General features: G+C 42.0%; 1 protein-coding gene across 4 annotated transcripts in view; it reads left to right on the forward strand.

Moving 5' to 3' along the window:
• dock4b (dedicator of cytokinesis 4b) overlaps positions 1 to 18,683 on the forward strand; it is a 129,633-nt gene extending 110,950 nt beyond the window's left edge. For 2 of the 4 annotated variants that reach the window (XM_086202281.1, XM_086202283.1), the window contains 10 exons: positions 3,050 to 3,133; positions 3,733 to 3,852; positions 4,157 to 4,278; positions 5,264 to 5,384; positions 6,228 to 6,309; positions 7,494 to 7,603; positions 8,676 to 8,748; positions 11,353 to 11,466; positions 12,521 to 12,585; positions 16,452 to 18,683. In XM_086202281.1, coding sequence (XP_086058407.1) covers positions 3,050 to 3,133; positions 3,733 to 3,852; positions 4,157 to 4,278; positions 5,264 to 5,384; positions 6,228 to 6,309; positions 7,494 to 7,603; positions 8,676 to 8,748; positions 11,353 to 11,466; positions 12,521 to 12,585; positions 16,452 to 16,907 — 1,347 coding nt within the window. In that variant the 3' untranslated portion in view covers positions 16,908 to 18,683. The remainder of the gene's footprint in view (positions 1 to 3,049; positions 3,134 to 3,732; positions 3,853 to 4,156; positions 4,279 to 5,263; positions 5,385 to 6,227; positions 6,310 to 7,493; positions 7,604 to 8,675; positions 8,749 to 11,352; positions 11,467 to 12,520; positions 12,586 to 16,451) is intronic. The other 2 variants (XM_086202282.1, XM_086202284.1) reach the window with 1 other exon arrangement.
• Positions 18,684 to 20,438: the final 1,755 nt, after the last annotated feature.

Here is a 20,438-nt window from a genome sequence, read left to right on the forward strand (position 1 = left end):
GAGAATACTACTATAGAGAATTTGCACGACAGGTTGAGGTAGTAACCTGCTCCTTCATGTTAAAGTCAAATATGTCAAATTTCTTCATCCCTTCGCTATATATATGTGTATATATGTATGTATGTATATATATATATATATATATATATATATATATATATATATATATATATATATGTGTGTGTGTATATATATATGTATGTATATATATATGTATATATATACGTATATATATGTGTGTGTGTATACATATGTATATATATATACATATGTATGTATATATATATATACGTATATATACATATGTATGTATGTATGTGTGTGTGTGTATATATATGTGTGTATATATGTATATATGTGTGTGTATGTATACATATGTATGTATATATATATTTGTGTGTATATATGGGGGTGGGGGGTTCAGATGGCTGTTTTTTTGCACATAGACCACTGAGATTTTCCTGTCTGAGATTAAAAAAAGAAGTTAATTTTGACCTTGACAAGAAAGCACATGTATACATATATACACATATATATACATATACACATATATACACATATATATACATATACACGTACACATATATATACACATGTATACACACACACATATATATACACACATATACATGTATATATATATGTATATGTATGTGTGTATGTATGTATATATATATATGTGTGTGTGTGTGTATATGGGGGGGGTTCAGACGGCTGTTTTTTTGCACGTAGACCACCCAGATTTTCCTGTCTGAGATTAAAAAAAAAAAAAGTTAATTTTGACCTTGACAAGAAAGCATCACTCTATTGAGTTACAGGTCAAGGAGCCTCACAGTTGAGGAAACTAAATAGATACATGGTTTTCACCCTCAACAACAGTGGGTTCAGTGATTTCCTCCGTGTCGCATAGCAACTACCATTTCCACCGAGAGTGCCAATGCACAGGTGCACAGAGGTAACGGTGATTAAAGTGCTTTCCACCCTGACTACTACTACTTCGTTGAGGCAAATGATAGCATGTACAGTAAATGACTCACAGCACCCGATTGACCAGCCTTTTACTTTCGATGCCTCATGAATGCGATACCTTTATGTATCCATAAATGGGTTTTATTAGATATATTGACCACTAACTTCCTTCACCAATTTCCAACTTTTATCACATAACACGCAAGAGAAAGTGACATATCTTCTATTTTTATTACCACGATCTAGCATGAGTCTTCTGTGAAATGGGACAATTTCTTCTGCAAACACACTGTGACTGATCTCAACACTCATTTTTCTTAGAGAATTTCACACAATATCCCCACAGAGCACACAACAAACCTGTTAATTTCTTGGTGTAATACCAATTGACAGCTGCAGAGGTTTGCAGAGCTACAAATGAAGGCAAAATTGTCATTTTTAATATTCAAATTCATTGCTTTAGTTTGAGTCGAAACCCTTTAGGGGAATGCTGTCTTGATTTATTTCCCATCCCCTCAGTGTTCCTTCTATAATTGGAATTTCCATCATCCATCCATTCATTTTCTATACCTCGTATCCGTTAAGGGTCTGGGGCTGGAGCCTATCCCAGCTGACACTGGGTGAGAGGCTGGGTACACCCCAAACCGGTCGCTAGTCTGTCCCAGGGCCATCAGGAGCAATTCGGGGCTCGGTATCTTGCTCAAGGATACTTCGACGTGGTAGTCAGGGGAAGTGAGGATTGAACCAGCAACCCTTCGTTTGCTAGACGGCCACAATTTCATCATATCAAAGATCATCTGAGTCAGATCATGCGATGACATTTTTTTGACAGTTATATGAAAGGATCTTGTATACTAGTATATTATTTGAGTGTTCTATGACTTGACAAGGAACCCCATCTCCGGATGTTTGTGTGGAATAATAATGATCAGGCTTCAAAATGAAAAGCCACCAAGCACTAAATGTGGTTCCAGTTTGGCATGAAAACGTGGAAGTACAATCCCTTGGTGGGTGAATGATTCTACTGAAATAGTCATGTGAGAGAATATCTATCACGGCGACATAGCAAAATAAAACATTAGATCCTAACCCTTGAAAATAAGGCAAAAAGAACCAGTTCAATTTGTGTCGCTCTCTTCTATAGACCTACTCATTATTACAAATATAATGGGCAATTTTTTTGGTGACGCTCAGTCCTAGTCTGCAAGCCAGTCACATACATTTATTGATAGTATCTGTGTCTTGTGTACAACAGGCATCCTTTCTCTTTAACTGTCATCTTGCTCTTTGTAGATTGACAGTCGTATCCTTGGAAGAGGAGCCATCTTTTTTTGTGATCCCCTTAACCTTTCAGTCTTTTTTATTTTTTTTTTCCTTCGTCGACAGATTTCAAAGCAGATTGTGAGACAGGGCTTTCATCGGCTCACTGTCTCCTCTTTGTGCAGGCCGACGCACATTGAAAAGGATTTACCATAATCTGTAGACACGTTGCAAGTGTTGATGGCACTGTAAACAGCAAGGACCTTGTGTTAAATGTATGAATTTGACATAAACAGTAATCCTCATTCAGAGCAGACTCTCTAATTTGTCTTTGCTTTGTGACGCACTTTGAAAAGAATGTCTGGGGAAAGACAAGACAGCCCGTGAGCCATAATCAAGAAGTATGATTTTTTTCTGAAGAGAAACAATGTGAAACAGGAAGCGGTGACAAGAATGGAATCAAAGTCAAATCAGTCCTTTGAATTCACTAACATCCATTTGGCACGATTTTTTTTCTTCTTTTTTTTTTTCCATTTTTAGACATTGCGCACTTTCATTCTAGTCCTCGCACTTGATATTAATATCACAGCGCAAAAACCCCACACAGCAGGTTTATTCATCGTTCGTGTGGGAAGCTCGTTTGTTTTCTTCCTTTGTCAGTTTGCTCATAAACGTGTATTTAGGGATACAACAAAAATGCGTGGACACTAATTCCCTGTGTCGGCCCAGCAGGGAGCCAGGTAACACCGCAGTGCTAAAAAAACCTGCTTCAGCTCCCAGTTTATGCACAATAGATGTTGTTCTTTGTGTCTCTGTCCAGGCCTTTTTTGTGAAGGACTACATGATGAATCATCCAGAAGACGGGGAGAAGATCGGACGCCTGAGAGAACTCATGTTTGAGCAGGTTTGTAATGGAAGATTAAAACTGAGCTTGTTTTGTTTTTCTTTTTATCAGTGTCATCTTTTCATGGCAACACTCTGTAAATATAAACCTCTCCTCCTTCGCCATTGAATCAGCTTAAAATCCACTTGTTTTGGAGTTGTCTCGGTCTGTTGGTCAAGACTACGATGTCGCCAAAAGCTCCAGAACGTACACGCAAAGGGTCTGGAGTTGCCAGTGTACAACACTAACGTGAACATATTTCATTTGAATAGCTTCTGTGTCACCTGACCCAGGGATCTGACCTGCGAACAAGCACGTCTTTTTATCGCCACCTATACTTAACATTAATTCTTTCGTGCAGAATTCATTGTTTGCTTGTTTCCCTCCCGTATTGGAAAAATTAGCTTTTCTTTTGTCAGTAACTTCAAAGCCAGGAGACTGAGACTTCAAATTAATCGTAGACTGGAAATATGGGGGGAAAAAAAAGTCGTTTTATTATATTTTATCACATTCTTTATTTAATGGAATTATTTTACTTCCAAATGCATGTGTTGTTGTTGTTGTTGTTGTTGTTTTTAAATACTGCACTCCAGAGACATAAGGAATGTTTTGTCATGCAGGCACATATCCTCGAATATGGCCTTGCTGTGCACGAGAAATTTGTTCCCCAGGACATGAGGCCTCTCCACAAGAAGTTAGTGGACCAGTTTCATTTGATGAAGTCCAGCCTGGGCATACAGGTAGGTCAAAGTCCTGACTACCTCAAGAATCTGTGCCTTTAAGGTTCAAATTGAAGCAAAAGTTATTCCCGTTGATGAAAATAAATCATTCATTGCTACGATGAAAACCCGTGCTGTACGTCAGTTACCTCAAATTACAAACGGGAGACCAGATATAGGAGCGCATGCCGAGCGGGACTGCTGTGTCCGGACCCTTAAATCCTCATAGATGAGGATTTTTCTCTCCATTTATGTAGATTTTCTTACAAAAGTAATGCTGGCGTGAAGATGTGTTACAATTATGTTTCGTATGAAAAACAAATAGGAGTTTCCGGCTTACGTGCGAGCAAGCCCAGTGCACTTCACCAACGGAAGCCCGCGTACATGCAGGAACTCTGTGCCCAACATCATTAGCCCGGAAGGAGGTCGAGGGGTTGCCAGACGAAGGTGAAAATCTTTTTTTTTCAAATATTTGTTTTTCTTTTTACTGAGGAATAGGTCAAGGCTTTATCTGTACGACTATGTCTTTCTCATTTGTAATGTCATTTTTGTTTTGTTTTTTTAGTCCCAGGACTTTTAAATTCTCAGTACCTAGTCTAAGTATCCTTTGCCATTCCTTGCTGCGGTGCCCTTCACTGCAGACCTCTCCCTTCGTTTTTTTTTTCTTCTTTCTTTCTTTTTTTTGTCCTCACTTCACCTCAAATGCCGGGCTTCGTGCTTTTGCTGTCCTCTTTCTCTCGTTCTTTACCAGTGTGGCTCCATCTGAGCATACAATGCAATAGATGGTGGGAGCAGCTTGGTTGGCACCCACCCGCATGTGTCTGCTGCCGCGCCAGTGGGCACAGTGTGTGTGTGTGTGTGTGTGTGTGTGTGTGTGTGTGTGTGTGTGTGTGTGTGTGTGTCTTGATGTGCTCAGTGACCCTGCCACTCTGTCTACCTGCGACATTCTGCCTCTAGAGTTTGATCCCAGAGGACACAGATGCTCACACATCTCCTTGAGACATTTTGATTTCTTTTTTTTGTAGTCTGGCCACACAAAATCGTCTTTGGTTAAAAATGACTGTCTTTTTGTGTGTGTGTGTGTGTGTGTGTGTGTGTGTGTGTGTGTGTGTGTGTGTGTGTGTGTGTGTGTGTGTGTGTGTGTGTGTGTGTGTGTGTGTGTGTCTTCTCTCACCTTTCTTTAAAACTTTTGCCTGCGGCAGACAAATGCTTGATGAAATGCTGTGATTGTTGCATTTATTATCTTCATCTAATCTGACATTTTCTGCCTATTTATCCGTCTGTTTGTCTCTCTATCCGTCTTTCCTTGGCTCTCCCTGAATTTGTGGTGAGTCAGAACCTCTCCGAGCAAAAGAAATACAATGGTCTAACCTCTTTCACTTCCATGAAAGCAATCATAACCATCTCTTTCTGTCTTTTTCTCATCCCCCAGTCTCCTCAGCTACCCTGCGGTGAACCGCTACTCCTCATCCTCTCTGTCATCTCAGGCGTCCAATGAAGTCAGTAACATCACAGGGCAGTCAGAGAGCTCGGATGAAGTTTTCAACATGCAGGTAAACTCACTTTGTCATCCATATTGCAACATTTGTCCTCTTGCTTCACTGAGATATAACAATGTAATTGCAGTGCTCTCTCCCGCCCTCACTTCTCTCTTTGACCCCTCCGTCTCTCTCGATCGTTGTTGTTTGGAATGTTGTCTTGCCACTAAAATCGTCATGACTATTTCAAAAAAGGACACACGACTCTGCGTGGTCTGCCCAGGAGTTATGCAGTGATCTAAACTAGATTCGGCCAATTGAGAAATCAGCCGACAACTCCTGGGAAGCTGTTTACTGCATCTGGCATGGCTGGAAGTAACGTGCAGTAGGAAGATTGTGAGAGGCTGGGAAGCTCACCGGACCTATTATGATATTACTTTTGAACGTCGTAGCTTTTACTCTTGAGATCTAGGTTATCAGGGAGGTAACGCACTACCAAATCTCTGGTCATTTTTCACATTGGCTGGGGGCTTTAGAAGTTCCACTTATAAAACAAAAGAAAGCAAAAAAATTCCCTCGTAATCCCTTACACGAATGCCCCCGGGTAAGGATTTGTGGTCGTATACATTGACTGATTATAATAATTTAGCAAGTTTTTGGTTGAGGGATTTATGGCCGTGGTTTTTTTCTAATCGAGCCTTTTTTTCTTTTTTTTTTCATTAAACGTAAGACTAAAATGAAGGCCAACAAGAAAGGCAAACCGCACGGGAGCAAGCCTAAAGTTGTGCTCGGTAGTGGTTCTTTGAGAAAGAAAACGCTGTGACTAGGTTCAACTGGACTTCTTGATACTGTATTCAAGGTAGTGCTCTGGGTCACGATAGTAATAAGCGTGTTGTTATCACTGTCATCCTCTTTCAGCCCAGTCCTTCTACCTCAAGCCTCAGCTCCAACCACTCTGCCTCGCCTAACGTCACAAGCTCAGCCCCTTCCAGTGCCAGAGGTGAGACCGGCACTTTTTTACGATTCAGCATACTCTCGGCTTTTAGCTGGTATTTCAGTCCGGAGTGACTCACATTAAGGAAATGGACAAGAGGATCAGCTGGACACACTGAACAAAGGGACCGAACCTGTGACCTTTCACTGACTTAATGTTCTCTTAAGCCACCACGGCGTCCTGTCTGATGAGGTTAGCAGCGGGGTGAAACGTCCGCTAGGGATACACAAGGAGAGGGAGCAGGAGAGGAACAATGGAGGTGGGAGGAATTTAGAAAATGGAGTGAATATAAAATGAAGTGTCCTCGTGATAAAAAAAAGGAAATGGCCAGAGAAGGAGAGAGAGAGAGATGGAGTGTGTGTGTGTGTGTGTGTGTGTGTGTGTGTGTGTGTGTGTGTGTGTGTGTGTGTGTTGGAGGGGGGGGCCTACTGAATGAATCAGCTTGAGGGATGACTACAGCTCAGATCTCTCTTGGACCTCTGTACAATCTCCTGTCCGGCCTAGGAATCCCAGCCTTTTCTTACAACTGTCTGAATGTCTAATGCCTCCTTTTATCTGCTCAAACGTGCAACCATTTTTCTGCCCATTCCCCATCATAAAAAGCAAGGATATATGAAGACGTTTATGGACACATATACACTCCCCTCTGGCAAACTGCTGCCCCTGGGCGACGCCCTTATAAAAGGGGCCTCTGTCTACCCATAAAGCCTGGGGAGAATTATTGCTGCTTCGGTCTTATCTGAATGAAAGCCAACGATGGGTATCTCATCCCGATATGATAGTGCTGTCACGTTCACAAATGGATGAAGATCTAGATCTCGACTGAACCGAATATCCAATGAGTGAGAAAATGGCGGTTTTACTCCAGTATTTGTGCATTTGTGGTTATTTGTTTGTCTTGTTGTGTGCCGTTGTAGCACATGTCTCTTATGATTGTGTACTCCAACAGAGGGGGCGAGGGATTTAGCTGCCTGTGTGGAAGGGGTGGTGTTAGAGGCGGGGGGAGGGTGGGCAGGCCATTTATCATGTTGCGGAGCTAGTGAGGCTGAAAGAATGGAGGAGAGGCTTGCAGGGAGAACAAGAGATTGGTCTTTTCTGATTGCCAGTATTTGGGGGGGTAATAGTCTAACGCTTCCTTGCTACTCTGCCCCTCGTGTTGATGCTCTTAACATCTCACGGCGTCCTTTCAGGTTCACCACAGATGGCGGAGAAGCACAAGCATTCCAGAGAAAACACCTGTCTGTCTCCAAGAGAGAGACCTGTCAGCGCTATCTTTCCCAACCCCCTGGACCCTACACAGGTTAATACAGATGCACACTTAAGCCACCTGAACACGCACTCAGAGGTGGTCCTTGCCATTCCATTGAGGCAAACCTGAATCATGGTTTCCGCGGGGGATAAAGAAATTTGGAACGTGACGGTTTATTGAAAAAGAAATCCAAGTGTCCTCTTGAAGTAAATCTGCAGGAGGGGAGCACACTTTATTCATGAGAACACATCGTCCACCCAGATTGTTTTGTGAGAGGGGATTCAGAAAACAAATAAAAATACACAGCCAGACCTGGACTCTCCTCCCTTCCGCTGTAGCATTTGTATCTTGCTTTTTTTTTTTTTTATTATTGGAATCATGGCGTTTTTACTTGTGTCGTGGCGCTTGGATTGCAGTGAGCTTTTTCGGTCACTTACACATTTAAATATAATTGAAACCAAAAAAACCTCATCAGGTGTCCTATATATGAAATATATACTTGATGTCCTTCATGAGTCAGACAGCCCTGCTGTATTTCAACAGAAAATAACTCGTAAATATAAAGTAAAGCGGCACAACAAACACACATTAATGTTTGCCAGAATAACCAGAACATTTGTTGTAGCTGAAGGCCACAACGTAATGCAATCACACACTTCATCCCTGGTGAGAAAGACACTCCAACAGCAAAATAACGCGTTTGCTTTTCAAGGCCATTTGCCTCCCGCGGCGGTCGGTGGGGATAGTTAGTGTGGTTGTGCCGTGGTATTGAATCAAAAGAATCATTTCAAGTGTCCAGATGAGCATATGTTGGGAGGTTCTCTCCAGTCTGACAGCAGTGGCTCGTATCTGTTAGCTCCTAATGGGAAATTGATGATAGGAATAGGAATAATTGATTTTTTTTTTTTTTGTGTGTGTGTGTGTGTCATTTAAGTGCATTTAGGACGAAAGATGAACAAAAGTCCTATATGTTCAAACAGTTATTCAAGATATATTCTTCTTATTTCAGGTCATACTACTCAAACATACGCAAACGCGCTCAGTCATAAAAGTCCTCGTGCGTGATGCTTTAACTCCGCTCCGTCACGGTTTTTGTAACTTGAACCACTCACTCTGTGTGCAGCGGGCCCCTCCTCATCAGATAGGTGATGCCAGTTTACCAAGGAGTGACCCAAACCTCTCAGCACCAGACAAAGGTATGCTTCCCGCTCTTGCCTCCAATTACATTCTCGCAGCAGAATCCCTTTGTGTGGGTGTACATTTTAAAATGGTTTTTGTTCGGTTATTTGATGCGTCCACGGAGTGCAGTAACGCATGGGTGCTATAACTTGCAGCATCTCTGTTATTCATTGATGTACACACCCAGCTGTGTGCGTGTGTGCGTGTGTGTGTGTGTGTGTGTCGGGGGGGTGCCTTACCCCATTAAGAATGACTGGAGGCATCCATCTTCTCACAGCTGCGTCAGGGTGCATGACGTCTTCAGATACACACACGTTTGCCCCCATTTTCCTCCTCGCCAGATGTGCTTCCCGGTATACTTTTTTCTCTTCCCTCATCTGGGACAACTCATAGAATTCCTGGTAAAATTTCTGCATTGCAAATTGATGTGTGTAACATCCTTATGTACAAATATCCCTCTGCTACTGAAGTTTATCATTTGGTTGTGGGAAGATGCATTTTTCAAGCTCGTGTAACTACAAACAAAGGCTGTGGTGCGTTCTTGTCATGAGCCCTGCCAACTGCTGTATAAATGGAGCACTTTGTGAAATAATCACAGACAAAGGCAGAAGCGACACCTTAAACTAAAGAGAGAGGAGCGTGGATGCGTTACCTTCCTCGTGTCTCACACGGACACGCACACACGGGAAAGGGGGTGAACTGCCACAATGTGTAAGCTGACACTTTCACGCGCTGGAAATAACAACACTAAATGTGGAGGAATTGACGTCATATGCTCCAAATTAGAAATTCTTTTTAGATAAAGGCTTTTTTTGTTTCCAGTCGGTCACTTAATAATGAAACCCAGCCGCATTAGCCCGTCACCACTGTTCATGCCACCTCACCGTGCGTTCCAAAAGAGGAACAAACCCTATCTTTGATTTAAACGATGGTTTATGATAATGTTGCTCCACGCGAAGAAGCCCCTTAACTTGAAGTAGCTTCTTAAAAGTAACAGTCTGATTAAATGCGACCTATATAATGACAAGGACAGACTTAACAGGACAGTCCTGAGAGATAATTAACAAAAGTAGTATCGTTCGAGTTGAAATGTGGACGTTTACTCACAGTGTGCTCCTGATATAAAGTATCGTGTACATTCATCCTGCGTTCACGCCAAATACCGTAGAAAAGCGCAGCATTGACTAAGGTTGCACTTTTTGCTGGTTGATATTCTCTTGGGTACGGCAAGTATAATCAAAAATGCTGTCAAAAATAACAATACGATTCCGACTGCATGTTAATGTATCACACCCCCTCAACCTCAGTGATTCATCAAAATAATACGCGCAGTCAATTTTAACCTGATCTCGTCTTTATTTAGAAAGTGGTTTATGAAATCAGGTCGTAAAAGTCTATCTTAAATAATCCGTACGACCCAACTTGATGCATAAACATTACAAAAACGTACACGTGACCCTACTGGCTTGTTTGCTTGCTTGCGAGTTTCGAGCCAAAACCACGTTTTCACACCAACCGCCCTCACCCTTTAAACTACCGAATGAATTTTGACTCCATCTCTATTAGCAGGTGCTCCATTAATTGAACAAGGTATGGCCCGGCGCAACCATGGCGCAACCATGGCGCCTTGCTATTTTAGAATTTCAGAAATCTTTTGCGCCGCAGACAACAAAAAGAGGCTGGTCTTTGGTCGATGGTGTTACGTGTGAAGTGCGATTTAAAGGTCACGTTAATCAAATGAGCAGATGCGCAGCTTCTCTACAGTATGTGGTTCTGTTGATGCCAAAAAAACCATGGAAACACTCCTTCCCTGGCCCGCTTCATGTCCGATGGCTTCAGTGGATGCCTGCTGCTTCCTCTCATAAACATATTACCTGGTGCCCAAGGACATCCCCTTCATCAGATGAGAAGTGCTCTTTCCTCCCCAGTTGAAATGCAATAGCAATACTCCAAGTCCTCGCACAACGTGGGCTTTCAAGGTAATGAGACGTGGCACTCTGATTGGTTTGATTACTGTCACACCCGTAACACATATATGAAGAATTAAGTCTCTAGTGACTGCGCCATTGTTTGCGTTCTGATTATGAACCCTCTTAATTTCAAAATGAGACAGACCAACCCCCCGGTGCCACAGCGCGCTAAATTCGGTTCCTTTGAATTTTTTTTTTTTTTTGCGCCCTACCTGCCCGTCAGACAGCCATTTTCTTTGGGGACTCCATTCCCTAAACGCGCTTTTTTCGTATTCCCCAGCACAGCCGCAGCCGGTGTGATACAGCACGTCATCATTCAAACTTGGGAGTTTTAAATTATTGTCATTGCCGAGGCCTTGTCTGTGCGGTTTTTAGCCCGGTGATTTTCGCATCAAACACGGTGTAACTCGCAGCGACATGCAAGAAGCTGCTCCGTTTGACACCCTTCCTTATACAAACGTTGACGTGAAAAAGGCTTCGCTGTCATTTTTTTTTTCATGTCATCCACAACGTGCTCATAATTTCATCATGTGTACACTGTGTCACTTCATTCAGCGCAAATGTGCACGATTCCACGTTGTGTTGTCATTGTGTTCTCCATATATTCCCATGATGGACTGAGTGATTTGTGATGTTTCTGTGCACCTTAAGTGAGAGCCACACCCAGTAGCTGGAGTCTAGACAGTGTCAAAGAGGGCGCCCCATCCTTCTCTGACTCTGGCAAATTGTTATGCCCTCCTGTACCTCCTAGGCCACCGTATTCAGGTAAATGGCGGATTTCAGAGAATCATCCTCGGATGAAAATTTGTGACTAATTTTCTGCTCAGACTACTGACACCTGGGTGCTCTTTTTCTTCCTGTGCTTCCATCTGAGGCTCTCAGCTACTGCTTGCTACATCGTCCACTTACGTTTCGCTACTGACTGGCTTGAAATGCTCTTATATCCTGACTATGGCATTTGTAACTTAAAGTACCAGTTCACCTCTTTACATTTTTGCTTTCCACGTATTAAAATAGAGGTACCTTGACTTCTGGAAGACATTTTTTTTCCCCTCTCGCGCTACTCTCTCTGTACTTAAAGAACTTGAAGCTAATGATGACTGCTTGCTAACAATGGCCACAGCAACGAAATAAACCCTCCGGTTCAATTTTTGGAATGTTTTGCTGTTTGAACTGGAAGTTGCCAAAAGCTGCAAGCTTAAAAATATATATATATATATATATATATATATATATATATATATATATATATATATATATATATATATATATATATATATATATGTACCTGGCTCTTTCTGCATTCTTGAGTCACAAAGACGTGATTTAGCTTGTAGAAAACGTCCTCGTGAGCTCAAGAGACACATTTTTTGGGTGTTTTTTCCTTCAGTCCTCTTGAAATGCATATTACTACACTTGAACAACCATTTTCACCACCATCAACTTAAACTCAGTGATTTATTTATTTGCTGATGCAACAGATTGACTTGCTGTTTTGTGATGGAATTCACTGCCCAGCGATGTAGTAAACAGATTGAGGTTTTTTTGTTTTTTGTTTTTGTTTTTTCCCCCCTCTTCGCATGGGGCACAAACAGCTGTTATATGTAGAAACAGTCTGAGGCAGCCTGAAGGACCTGCAGAACATCAGCAATTATTTGATTCATTCATGCTTTAAGCCACTGGCCCACTCAACTCTGTGTCTGTGTGTTTGCATGACTCATGTTGTGTCATGGTGGTGAATGGGAGAAAATAACCCTCCAATTTGAATTTGCCCTTCTTGTCTCTCTCTGTCTGTCTCTCTCTTTCATCTGGCTGTCAGCAGGCTCTTCAGCTAAAAACATGAGGTCGCAGTCGCCTGTCCCCACATCCAGATCGCCACAGAAGGTTGGTTCTGTTTCTGTCACTCACTTGTGGTTGAAGTTTATTTCTTCTTTTCCAGAGAGAGCCGGGGTTTGCTTAGTTATTGCCTCTGGCCTTTACCGTGCACTGCCAATATCTTGAGTCTTTATGCTAGTCTGTCAAGTCAAGGCTGTACCAAGCACCAAAGCTGCTGGTTTCTAGTTTCATAACCCAGCCAAAAAGAACACAAAACCATACTGGCTGGGGGGCATTGGTTTTACGGGTGGAAGATGCCAATGTTTTTCCACTTCGTTTGATTCAATATTAGCAGACGTTGCCGAAGTGAAATGGATTAATCCAACATCACAAGTTCCTGAATGTAACAAATTAATTTACGGTTTTCTCCCTTTTTTGAATGTTTTCTTCCGCAGCCCACAGCTCTTTGACCCTCTGTTTTCATATTTATCTGCAGAGAAACTGATTTCTCTTGCTTTGCCTCTGAGCTCTGATTAATTTCCAACAAGCCTCTTAGGAGACCGGCCTCCATAAGTAAACGTGGTCCAGGGAAAGTTAACTAATCGCTCACTGAGCTCTTAATCTGAGTGAAAAGAAGTTGCTTTGAAACTGTGGTGAGCAGAAGCCAGTCTCCCGCGAACTGATATCATTTTTGTTCTCACCACAAGCAACAGTGCAAAGTTTCCAGGATTGTTGCGGGTGTGATGTCTTCTCACATTTGACAACTACCAAAGATGGTTGTGTGTGTGTGTGTGTGTGTGTGTGTGTGTGTGCGCGCGTACGTGTGTGAGGTGGAAAGAAAAGAGTGAGAGAACAGCTCACGACCAAAGTGTGAGTGACAGCCTGGCACTCAGCATGCTTTGTGAAGTCATGCGTGCGTGTGAGCGTGCGTGAGTGTGCATGCGTGCGTACACTGCATGTTGCAGTGGTTGTGTGCATTGCCTTTGATTGCCATGGCGATGGAAGGAGCCTGGAGCGAAGTAGCAAGCTGCCCATCACTACACAGCCAGGGATGGCTCATCAGCAGACCTCCAGTAGACCCCACTATCTTGCACATGAACACACAGAACACACACACACACACACATTTCAAAGTGCAGCCAGGGGCCCATTACAAGACCAAACACCCCTGGGACCGTTATTCACCTTGAGAGGTAAAATGATATTTAGCAGTCGCTTCTTTGTGGAAAACTGGGTCAAGGGTCTGGTTGCTATTTTTCACATTTTCTGATGTTTGGAGGATCAAAAAGATTGATTGTGACCAAATTGAATTAATTCCAATATGTGGTGAGACGATAAGGTCGGCAACCATTAAATGGGGCAACAAGCAGTTCGTCTACGAAAAAAGCTCCGCTTTGGATTTCTACAGGTGTTTGAAAACATCACTGCGAGAATCCATCCTCAACAACATGAGAACTGCATTTCCAGCCTTTCTTTTTCCATCGCGACCGCTTAAGCCGCCGCCTTAAAGCTGCTGTGGAGGAGTGACCCTAGTTACGTCTGCGATCATGAATCTAGGCTTTTCTTTTAAGCTATAAGTCAACTTCCAAACTAAGTAAATCGTTGTAAATACTACATTCTATGGAATAGAGACTTTAAGTATTCCAAGTATCATTACTGCTTTCTTTTGTTTTCCTTGATACTACCAGCAAAGGCAGGGAATTGCTACCTAAAGATGTCAGCATTCAAGTTTCTGCAAATTTAGGGAGACCCTCGGTGGCTTGTCTTTCATTGTCTCGTTCTGGCCTTTCCACTAATTTTTCTTTGATTTCTCAACAACGTGTGTTTGGCTCCTGTGTGCTGGCTGTACTGCTCTACTCCTGTTCTAATCTGTGCTTTTTAAAAAAAACAACAACAACAACCTTTTTCTGTCATCCAGTATGTATCCACACATCATTGATAATTACCTACAAATGATTAGTAGACACAGTATTACTGACATCTTGGACTTTTTTTCCTGTGATTTTTTTTTGGGGGGGGGGGCGGGGGGATTTATGGTATATGTTGTGATATGAAAAAAAACCAACAAAAACCAACATGAATTATCATCGTTCTGAAATGATCGAACCCATCTCATCTTGAGTGTAACGGTATTCCAAGAACTTACGGGATGGTAAGCCACACACTAAAAAAAAAAAAAACAACCAACCGGTGTAGCGGGAGTTGTTGAGGTCATTCACCTCTGACATTGCTCGACTGGGGATGCAAATAATGCGCATGCAATACCTTGCAATAATTAGCGAACGTCACATTGTGCAACCCTTGTACGTGCCGTCGCATGGGCATTCACGTGGACACACACACACCTCTTCCGTTTGAAGACTTCATAGTAAGTACCAGACTTAATTAAGTCCAGCTGGTTGCAGGAGTTTAAGCCTCTTGGAAGCATTGTGCTAAATATACCGACTCTTATCATACGCGACCCGAACGTGAAAGGTTTGTACAGTCATGTGTGTCAAATGGATACATTTGGTGTTTTATGAACAACCTCGCTGATCAATTGTACACTCCGCTAGAACCAATTAAGATCCGGCAGATATAATGGCACTATGGTGTAATTGCTTAGAAAAACGTTTTGATGAGGGATGAGATTTTCAAGGGGGGGAAGTGCAGCATATTGTGTTTTTTCGTCTGGGTGCACAGGCCCAGTTGATGGAGTGGAAAAACCTGGCCCATCAATCTGTTCACCGACTCTCCCCTTTTATCAAGTATTCATTGTTGCTATACGGCTGCATCAGCAAACAAGTTGGAAGCAGCAGAACAGTGGTGGTATGTTAGCCGTCGCTGGTCCACTCTATTTTTAAGCCTAAAATACTCAATAAAAACATCATATGTCATGTCTTTTTTTTTTTTTTTTTTTTTTAAGTGTACATTGGGGTTTTCATGCTTGAGAGGTTGGGCCTTAATAGACTCCATTCAAATCTCTGGACTCCTAAAAGGGCCTATTAAGCCTGACAAGAGCATTTCTTGCATGCATTTGCTGTAAAGTTACGCGTTTTTGTCCAAACCACAGTGGGTTTTTTTGTTGTTGTTGTTGTTGTTGTAACAGCTAACGTCATCCAAGACAACAATGTTGGTTCCTGAAAAGGTTGACTTAGATGTTACTTTAGCATCAGTTATAACTGAATGAGAGAGCATTTCATTTTTAAAGAGCAAAGAACAATTCTGAAGCGCGTGGAAAAGATGTAACACTGCCACCGACTAACTTCAGCTTCTACGTCACTTCATTGATCTGGCTCGAAAATCCTTGCCTTGGTTCATCCAATCACCTGCCAAGTATCTTTTGAAATGCCCTTTTCCAAATCGTTTCTCAAGACAACTTCTCAGATTTCAAACTAAACATCTGAGGTTCAGTACGATCTCTTGAGGATCCAGGGATCGAGCTAACCTGATCTCTCTCGCTATCTAGAGCGCCACTCCACCCCCCGAGCCACGTCACCCCATACCCCCCTTAGATTAGCTGTTACTCATATAGGCTACGATGCTCAAATGAAGGTGACATTCTAATTTCTAGGATTGTCTTTCAAGGTGTTCAGTCGACTGTATAGAAACGCAGCAAACTGTTCCAAACCTGAGAAACAGTAATACTTTGCATTTATGGCCATCTTTGCCTGAGTGAGTCTATTTCTCCTCTGATAGAAGTGTGCTCTGCATCTGTAACTACACCAAGTCATGCCACAGTGAGATGCGGAATACATCTGACACATTTAAGTGAAGCAAAAGGTTAAAGCACTGTTTTTCCGCAAAAGCAAGATTTGCTGGAGCTCTTGAGTTGTTCGTAATTATTAAATTATGCCTAAAGGTTGTAAGCCACTGCTTTATACAATGACAAGCACATTAGATTTAGATAAGAGAAGAGAAGTGATGATTTTCTGTCATTCTTTCCCCCCCCCCAGACCACAGTGCCGCCCTTCACCCCTTCTCCCACTGAGTGCCAGTCTGCCAGCCTGGTCTCCAACTCCCCCGTCCTCTCTGGCAGCTACAGTAGTGGCATCTCCTCCCTTAGTCGCTGCAGTGTGTCCGAGGCCTCCGGCACTGAGTTACCGATAGGTGACCACCCACCTCACCCTCTGCCTCCCCCAACAACCATGCCAAACTCTGTCTCCAGCAGCTCTGATGAGCCCATCCGCAGAGAGAACAAGACACCGCCCCCTTACAGCGTATATGAGAGGAACAACCCTCGCAGGCCTGTACCACTGCCCCACAGTCTCTCCATCCCCCCACAGACGGATCCCCCAGCCTTGCCACCCAAACCTCACCAGCTCCGCACAGGCAGCATGAAGCTGGAAGGAACCTCGGACCCCCGTGTCCCCAGACCAAGGCCTCTGCCCAGGAAGGTGTCCCAGCTATAGGTGCTGGTAGGAGTCAAGGGCCAAGCCTCATGGAAGAAACACACTGGCATATTTTGCACTTTTCTACTGCACACTCCCTTGTTTTTTGTGATCTTGGCATTCCAGACCTACACTCCAATAAAAGACACAAACCTATATATTGACAGGCAGTTAAAAACTGTCAAATATTTACTAGAGGCATTGACTTGGTCATTCTGCACTTTTAGCTCTAGTACATACAACCACAAATCTGTCAAAACATTTGTTTACCAGAACATGTTAGGCAGTTTTGATAGCTGTAATAATCTCAAATATATGTATATTGGTATATATATGAGAAATGTTTTTGCCTTAAGTATTGGAAACAGTCTTTTATCCGTGAATCTTGCACGTTTTTTTTTTTTTTTTTTTATCAACTCTGTACATTTGTACATTGTACTCCTAAAAAGGTGCTAGAAGAAGAGTATGCATTCAGTCAAGTGTAGTAGACAAAGGTGTGTTCTCATTGTCATATCCACACGTGCAATGGTGGTACAATTAAGTCTCTCGAAAGTGGCGAACAACTAATTTTCCTCGATTGCTTGCATTTTAAACCTGCCGTCTCCACTCACGATCTCGATATTAAACGCTTTTTAAGGTTGCTTAACCACACTTGACTTTTATGTCAGAGGTAAATTGCCTATTGAACAATCCAATACAGTGCCCTTTTCTTTCAAGTGTTTTTAAAATCAGCATTCACACAAGAATTTATCTCTTCAACAAAGACATTGTGAATCTGGACCAAATACAAATGTAGACGTACGCTTTGGAGCCTGCAGCTTTTTCATTGACCATTGCCTTTTATGTGAACACACCCTCCTCCGACATGATCAACATGATGCAGATCTTTTGGGTGGGGGTGGGTGGGGGTGGGTTAACAAGTATTGTGCCAAAGGAAAATGTACAACGTGCTATAAAGGAACTGAAACAAAGAAGGTTGAGAAATGTTCATCCGCGCAAACATTTTGAGAGATTTGAGATTTTAAACAGTGTTTACCTTGATTTTAAGATATATTCAAAATGCAGCAATCTGCTGATCAGATGCAACTCAAAACAAGCACAAAAAGATTTCGCATCAACATGACTAAGTAGCTGTCATTAAGAACGGTCCACACCACAAAATGGGACAGGGTTCCGTCATTTGCAGTAACCCTAAAATATCAGGTTCGATTGGAGAGAAAAAAATGTTCAGAAACTAATCAAATGTTTGTACAGTTGACTTTAACTTTCTGTTTGAAAAGAATATATGGTTGTGAGTTGACTGCACTGAGAATGAGTTACCCAGTTCAGCCGCATTGTGAAGTAGAAGTGTTCTGTGACGGACAGATTTAACACCGCTTTGTACAATAGATGACATTTTGGCACAAAATATCCATCTTTAATTCATTTTTTTGAGAGGATGTGGAGGGGGGGGGTGGCTTCAGTATCGTTTATATGTTTCATTTTCGTCTTAATAGTTGATTTATGCTTTGATTTGTTGTGAATTTTTGAGATTAAATATTCACATTAATCAGTACCTGAGAGCCTGTAAATTATAAAATGAGATTAATGTAAGTATGCCAAATATCAAATTTGTGTATCGCAATTCATGTAAATACTGTGTTTTTAACAAAATGTAGCTATAACAATTTACAGCTTTGAATGTAATGTTGAAGCAGCAAATTATTATTATAAATGTGGAAACTTTTATGGTTTTGTGAGTGTAGAAAAACAAAGGTCATACACAATGACACATAACACATTTACAAGTTCAATAAACTGCCCTATGTATAACACACTGACTGACCTTATTACACCCGGGAAGTGTCTGACTTCAATTTGTCTATTATGGATTGTTGAGTTACGCGGATGATAGAATGATGTCATGGATGTCTCTGCCTTGGTCAACAAACCTGGCTGATTTAGAGTTATTGTGTAGGATGTTACCATAGGAAAAAAAAAAATGCATTGCAAGGTTTTATTTATACCACTTTTTTTGGGGGGGGGGGGGGGGTTCCCGTACATATTTTGATATATCGTTTGAAGTATTACATTTGAAAAGGTTCATTGATAAATTGATAAAAACTGGGAAAAAAAAAAAAATCCTTCAAATTTGCCCCCCAAAAAAAGTGCAATCATGTTTGAATGAGTTGTGACAGTGAATCTTTAACTCCCCAAACTGATGAGCTTTTCCCTCACTTTTGTCTTCCAATGCTCCTAAATTTTGTCTTAATCCGCCATGCGACTTGCTGACACTCGCCTCATCTGCTCTGTTGTATCCATCCTTCACGTTGCCTCTATCGCCATCGTCCGATATCACTGAGTATCCTAGTTATGTTGTCGAAACCTGCTCCGAATGCTTTCTTTACATATTTCTCTTAAATTTGCCTGACGACCAATGTTGGTGAGAGTAAGTTTCAGGGGATTTCACGTGCTAACATTACCTATATATTCCATACACAGGTAGCCTTATATTGTTGCACCCCTATGTATACTTGCAAAAGCGCATGTGCCATGAGTCACGGTATTCAAAATAGCCACACGTCAGCCTGTTATCCTAAACAGAGAACCCAGGTTACACATGAACTCGAAGTTCCCTTTCAGGATTTGTGAGATCAGGGTCAGAGACTCTGAAGTGAATGCAGTGAAAGAAGCCGCTCAGCCTTTTTGTTCTCTTTTTTTTTTTTTTTTTTTAAAGGTGCACGTGCAGCATTTTCAGGTGGAAAAACCAATGTTTGGACCCCGACTATCACGAATGCCTCGTGACCGATCAAAATGAACATGGTGTAAGACGAACCGTCAATGTTAGGATCATGAACCGCTGTTTTAGGCTACCTTGCAGAAGTTGAACATGAAAACTTGAAAACTCATCTGGCGGACATTGCCTCTGACAATCAGTAATTTTCATGTTTCTATGAAGTTCAACACAGCTTTTTCGGATTAGTTAATAAGCTAAAAATCAAAATTGAGTCCAAAAAAAAAAAGGTGCAAAAACAAATCATGATAAAATCTCACTTTTAGGGACCAGACATTGCTTCCTGTAGATAAACATCTAGGACAAGCATCTTTATTGCTTATCCATTAAGGGTCGTGGGGGGGCTGGAGCCTATCCCAGTGAGGATCGAACCAGCAACCCTTCGTCTGCCAGACGGCCACTCCTACCTTCAAGCCATGCCACCCCCCTGTGTTAAAATTTGTTAATAACATTCCCTTGGAACTAAATAGCCATTTCTCAGGTAAATTATTCACTGTGAGTCAGGAAAAGAGGGTAATAAACTGGCCACTGGGAACATTGGTCTTTTAGGGAGAAACTAGGCTGCAGTTTAGACCTTAAACAAAAAGGAACAGCAGTAGGGATTAGCAGGCTACAAGCTTCATATTCAGTCACACATGAAATTGGACTGCACGGATAATACTTCCTTAGGACCAAATACTTTGACATTTGCTTGCTGCCATCACCTCCAGAGACATTTCTATTTTTATGCCATCCATCCATCCATCCATCCATCCATACATCTTCTTTCACTTATTGGG

This window comes from Aulostomus chinensis, chromosome 4 (assembly GCF_037954235.1).
Source record: "Aulostomus chinensis isolate RoL2024-O1b breed Wild chromosome 4, RoL_Achi_v1.0, whole genome shotgun sequence".
NCBI classification, from domain to species: Eukaryota; Metazoa; Chordata; class Actinopteri; order Syngnathiformes; family Aulostomidae; genus Aulostomus; species Aulostomus chinensis.